At 40.8% G+C, this 6,000-nt stretch overlaps 1 protein-coding gene across 3 annotated transcripts in view; it reads right to left on the bottom strand.

Annotated features, from left to right (window-relative positions):
- LOC102292440 (receptor tyrosine-protein kinase erbB-4) overlaps positions 1–6,000 on the bottom strand; it is a 376,157-nt gene that overhangs the window by 188,045 nt on the left and 182,112 nt on the right. For all 3 annotated transcript variants that reach the window (XM_005920194.3, XM_005920195.3, XM_005920193.3), the window contains exon 2: positions 1,372–1,523. In XM_005920194.3, coding sequence (XP_005920256.1) covers positions 1,372–1,523 — 152 coding nt within the window. The remainder of the gene's footprint in view (positions 1–1,371; positions 1,524–6,000) is intronic.

Here is a 6,000-nt window from a genome sequence, read left to right on the forward strand (position 1 = left end):
GTACTGTGATGTGTTGTATTGTCTTGGCAAAGGGCTTCAATCAATATCTATGGGTTCCCTTGAAGTGAATAAAATTCTCAACCCTTTGCTTGTTAAAGTATTGTAACTCCCACCAGATAAGAGATTCAGTGAGTCAGCTGCCTTGAATGCAAAAGCGTTGTCTCTGAAAGGCATTATCCAACTTTTTAAGAGTTTGTTAAATTGGTTATCTTTTAAAATACATTTCATTCAGCACCTCTGCAATCCCAAAAAAAAAAGGGGGGGGGTTGTTTTTATCTGCAGTAGTTTAAATTTGGTTGCTCTGCTGGTATGGAGAGCACTGAGAAACACTGAGAGAGACCAGTGCAGAATGTAGCAAACATCAGTGACCGCTCGTATACTGACTGACTCAGAAACAGCACGAAAAGGAGGGAGAGGGGTGGAGATGGGCTCCAAAGTGGCTTGCATGTGCGCACCAACTATAATTAGCTCATATAATGGTCCTTATGTGCCATTTTGCCAGCTGGATGTGTTGAAAAGCATCTACTGACCCATTGGGTGATGTGGGCTGGCATCACCTAATGGGTCAGATTTTTGCAACTGACCATGTTCTATATACATTTGTGGGAGCGCCTTAAATACAGAAAGAGAATATTTAAATCAGACACGCAAATCGATTTACCAATATTTGCAACATGGAGTTTATGGCTAATTGCATCTATATTTAACACCAAAAACAAGCACGTCTATTGTACTTGATGTTGAAATGAACTGACTGTGTTTTCTAAATCTTGACTATAGTATATATTTGGATCTCGTAAATATGCAATATAGAATCATTTTACTCAACAAATGAACTCTAATGAGTTCAGAAAACCTTTTCTGTCTGTGTGCGCCGTGCTAACCTTACATCTTGAACATAATCAAAACTGGGTTAAGCCTCCTGACTGGGATCTCTGTGTCCGACTGAGATGCCGAAACATTCCAGCTCTTTCTTTGTGTCTCCAAAAATACATTCCAGCCTCATCTCTGTCTATATTTAGCCACTATCACTTTTACTATCCACATTTGTAGTCCATGATTTATGCATAGTTTAGCACAATGATGAGTCAGTGAAGGTTTAAGAGGATTATGCCTTTATCTAAAAATCTTGATTTAGCGCTGACCATAAATTAGTGAGTGTTTACGATGGAGAAAAAAGAGAATGAGCGAGCAGAGACAGAGCCTGAGCGCTCTCATTGTAAAACATTCACCGTCTTTCTGCCTGTCTCTCTCCGTGGTCCTGAATCCCATCTGTTGCCCAATACAGAATGCTAAAACGCCCAGTCGTTCTCTCTTGCTCGCCATCTATCCATTAAAGCAAACGGACCAGAGATGGTTTCACCCCCGTACCTTGAGGAAGGAGAGGTTGCGGTTTCGATCAATGCTGGTAATCTCCAGATTCCCCATGACGACTTCGCAGTTCTCGTAGAGCTTCTTCAGGGTGCGGTACTGCTGGTCCAGGTCTGAGAGTGTGCTCAATTTGTTCTCTGTACCAGGACAAACTACACACAAAAACAGAAGAAGAAGAAAAAAAAGGGTCACGTTTGAGACAATTTGTCTTACAGAGCATATCAACTATGCTGACAGATTCAAAAAGGGAGAAACGCAAACAGTGTAATTAATGATTTTCAGCCATTCATCACCACAGTAGTCATTATGCTTAAAGGCCAGCAGGCTAGCTAACTTGATTACATACATACACAACACTTAAAGGTCAGCACAACCAGTTAACCTAGATAACTTAAACAGCTTTTTCTTTTTTGCCCCTCTTGTAAAACTGATGGAAAATCCCATATATCTGATCTCACTCTATTCTATAACTACAGCCACGGCTGAACATGGTGGAATTTGTAACTAAAGCACTTGTCTGCTGATGAATCGCTTCACTGGCGTGTGCTCCGAATGCGTTAGGATGAAATCAAGACAAAGAAACATCCAGGAGCGGAGATCTGAGGACTAAAACCGTGTGAATACGAGAGCTCGACACAGTGAAAGAACGTGAACGAGGGAGGGCTGAAGGACAGAGGGAACAGTGGGAGGGAATCGAGGATTGAGGGATTACATATATTGCTGAAAGGGGAGTGCAGCAGACGTGACCCTCGACAATGAGGGAGACGCGAGAGTGAAGACTTGGGGAGGGACAAGTGGGGTTAGAGGGGTGGATATCATTTCTCTGAGGCACTGACCTACAGTCTAGGTCTGGCACAGGCACACCGTTTAATCAAAGATATTCAAATTGCATTGGTTGACCTTTACCGAGGGTTTCACTTGGAGACTTTACTTGGCTGACGAGAGTACAAGACTTTGAAGATATTATGGGGAGTAGACACGACTCTGTTGGTGTGTGGGAACCCTGGGCAATTAGATAAGGGTAGGCTTTTCTCCCAGTTTTAGCTGCGTGCACAAAAACAACCATTTTTGTTCCCTACCTTACTGCAAACTCTATAATGTAGAAAGGCATGAAAAGCAAGGGAACTTTCTAAGAGTCAAGAGCAACACCATAACACCACAAAACCAGCCACGCATTTATTCATCAAAAGAAGAGTGAAATAAAGAGAAAAAAGGGAAATAATACAAAAAAGTAAATAAAGTTAATTAAAAGATTCTCCAAATATAGCAAAAGTAATAGAAATACACATCAAATACAGAAAAAGTGCAACTTTTTAAACTTTTTGCAACACACAGTGAGGACAGACAATGCAAAAATGCAACTACACGAGGAAATTAAAACATCAGAAAATACACGAGAGACAAGAAAATAGACTACAATGATTTTATAAATGAATTATTACCTACATTCATTTTTAATGCTATTTTGTGTTTGAATATTATTTTTTTATGACTCATTTATTAAAATCTTGACAGTTTTGGTCCCCCATATTCAACTCTTTTGCTAAAATAAGTAATGTAACTGGCCGTCTGCAGTGCTCATGATAAATGCAACACAATCGACTAATGCAGTGGCTACCACTGTAATTAGTTCCTCATATTTGCGCCCATCAAGCCCTCTTTCCGTCCCTGCCAGCATTTCCACCAGTCACTCAAGCTCCCCAGCCTCAGTCCTGCGACCATCTGCTCCATTCAGCTGGCACGATCGCCATGTTACCGCAGGCGCGACCAGAGGTTTGTGTGTCGGTTTGTGCGTGCGGCATGGCACCAGGATGGAGTTTGGCTCAATGTAATTAAACTGCTCATTAAAGTTTGTCAGCAGTTCAACTTCGAATAGGTCTTACTTTAAAACAGAATAATCACCTTTTTTTTTCAGATACAGCACCGACTGTTTAGGTGAGCAGAAGTGAAGGAAATAGAGATTGAATGAGCCTATTGTGTCTTATGTAGAGCAAACATTAAAATTTCCCATGGACAAAGGCAAACTAGAGTGGTGAACATCATGGTAAAGCAAATGTTTCCCATGCCTTAATTCACTCACACCAGATCATATACGTATTGAAAGTAAATATATGGTTTATTATTAACTTATTATACATTATATATCCAATTAACGATGATATTTTTCATCAAACAATGAAACATGATGTCCTTAAAATTTCCTGCTTTGGGACCTTGGAAAAGGCTAAAATACACTTAACCTTAGGTAAATAGCACTCCCCGATGGCAGTGGGCTCCCTCAGCAGGACAGCATGCCCTGCCAACAACAGAATAGCTTGAGGAAGTTGAGAAAAAGTCCAAGGCCTTAAATCTCTGGCTGTCTTCCACAGAGTTTCTTTTGTCCCCCCTCCCCCCCAACCTCACCACCCTCAGTTGGTTGCAGCAGATGGCTGCCCCTCCCTAAGCCTGGTTCTGCCGGAGGTTTCTTTCTGTTAAAATGGAGTTTTTCCTTCCCACTGTCGCCAAGAACTTGGCCATTAGGGTTGTCTGACGTTTGGATTTTCTTTCTTTTACTTTAGGATCATTGTAATATGAAGGGACTTGAGGGAACTATTGTTGTGACACTCAATCTGTCCAAGCATCGATGGGATGAAGCAGAACAAGCCCAAATGCTAAATTTAAACAACCCGAAGGAACCAATGGATCGAAAGTCGGTATCCCAGAAAACACCCTACATCCATGCTCCATTGGCGTAATTGGGACCTAAACAACAATAATCAGGCGGTTTCAACTTTGTAGCTGACTGCTCCGTAAAAGAAAGTCTAAAGTTTGGTCCTTACCAGGTCTTAAAATTTGGAAAATCCAACCCTCTAAGAATACTGATAAAGTCTTTTTTCCCTCAGCGTTGTGCGAACACACACCTGAATGCTTCAGAACAGCAAGCCAGAAGTTTTGTTTTTATAGAGGTGCTCATACTTGCTGATTCAGATAATCAAGTGCATTTGATTACCCGTTTAATTCCACTGGAAGCAGTAAAGGTGGACTTTTTTTTGTAATTACCTAATTTTAAGATCTGCTTTCTGTTAGCCCCCCTGTCTCTATCTTCACATCTCTGTTTTTTGGATATTTTCTGCTTTACTTTGAAGGTTTGTCTTCCATCATGCCTTCTATTAGTTTTACTTCCTCCTTTGTGACTGTCCAGATTGTTTCCGCCTGTTTCTCATTCACAGTCAGCCCTCAGTGCATGAACACTCGTCCTCCCCTCTGTCTTTGTCAGGGTGTCTGTGTATACTCCCTCATGTTCCTCTATGGGTTATTTCTTTTGGCTTCCTACTTACTCCCAGCTCCTCATGGTTTTGCTTCTTTTTAAAAAATGTTCTTTGCATTTTTGGACTTTGATTAATTTGAACCGTTGATCTGTTACAGTTTGGTTTTATTGAAGCCTCAGCATGCCACCATTCGTGACACATAATTGTCTGAATGCTTCTCTTTGTGCTTCAGTGTGTTTAAATGACTTTTCGTGTGTTTTGCATCCTTCCGGTACTTTGTATGTCCGTTCACTTTGGCTTCACTTATCTTGTTATGCACTTTGCATGATGTGTCTTTTGGAAATTTGGATTTAATTAAAACTGTACCAATTAGACAGGAAAAAAACTGTGGTGAGTTGATGCAGTTGATGCAGTGGAACCCTGACTTACGAATACCCCGTTAAACGAAAAATGCAAGTTACAAAGGCACTGAACGGCAATATTTCTGCCCGTGTTACGACAAAATGCCCATGTTACGAAATCTGCTGACTCTGATTGGCTGAGCCCACAATGCCTACAATGCCCACAATGCCTTCCGAATCATGTGACAATCCCGTGGCTTTCGTACTTGCGCTTCGCTGTTCTACTTGAACGACGTATTGTTGTTGCCGTTAGCAATTAGCCTATAGCCTATCGTTCACTCAAAAGGCGCGATGGGTGCTTTGACTTACGAAAATTTTCGACTTACGAAAGACCCTCGGGAACGAATTAATTTCGTAAGTTGGGGTTCCACTGTACTTGATTTTTGTGTTTGAGAAAGTTATATTTTTGCAGTTGGTGCTGTTGATCAGTCTTTAGATAACTTATTTTACCTCTACTTACCGGTATATAAATTATAATCAGTATTTTATGATCATCTATGTGTTACTTAATCTACAACCAATTCCAACCTAAATCTATATGAAGCTCAAAATAATGTAAGTTAAACTTTTAATGGCATGACTGCTGTCCTTTAGTATCACCCACTTGCGTTTCTCCTCCTGCTTGCATATTTTTTAAAGCCAAAGTTCACATTTTCACACTCAATAGCAAGAAATTCAGGAGAAGAGAACAAAAAAAAGAGAAAAAGACAAAAAATAAGAAAAAAAAAAGACAAAGGGCTATTGCATAGTTGAACTTGGCCTCATATTGAACAACATTGAGAGCTCATAAACTCCCATATTGCTTTATGGATCGTTGGCTCTGCAAAGATGAGCGCACTTCCTCTCCTCTGTGATCCACCATATTGCTGTGGGTACAGGATGCATGGGGCCGAATGGCAGTGAGGGGACCTGAACTATGGTGATAAATGAGATATGCTGACCACACACACACACACACACACACACACACACACACACAC

This window comes from Haplochromis burtoni, unplaced genomic scaffold (genome assembly GCF_018398535.1).
Source record: "Haplochromis burtoni strain Fernald_Lab_line unplaced genomic scaffold, NCSU_Asbu1 Contig_38, whole genome shotgun sequence".
In the NCBI taxonomy this organism is placed as follows: domain Eukaryota; kingdom Metazoa; phylum Chordata; class Actinopteri; order Cichliformes; family Cichlidae; genus Haplochromis; species Haplochromis burtoni.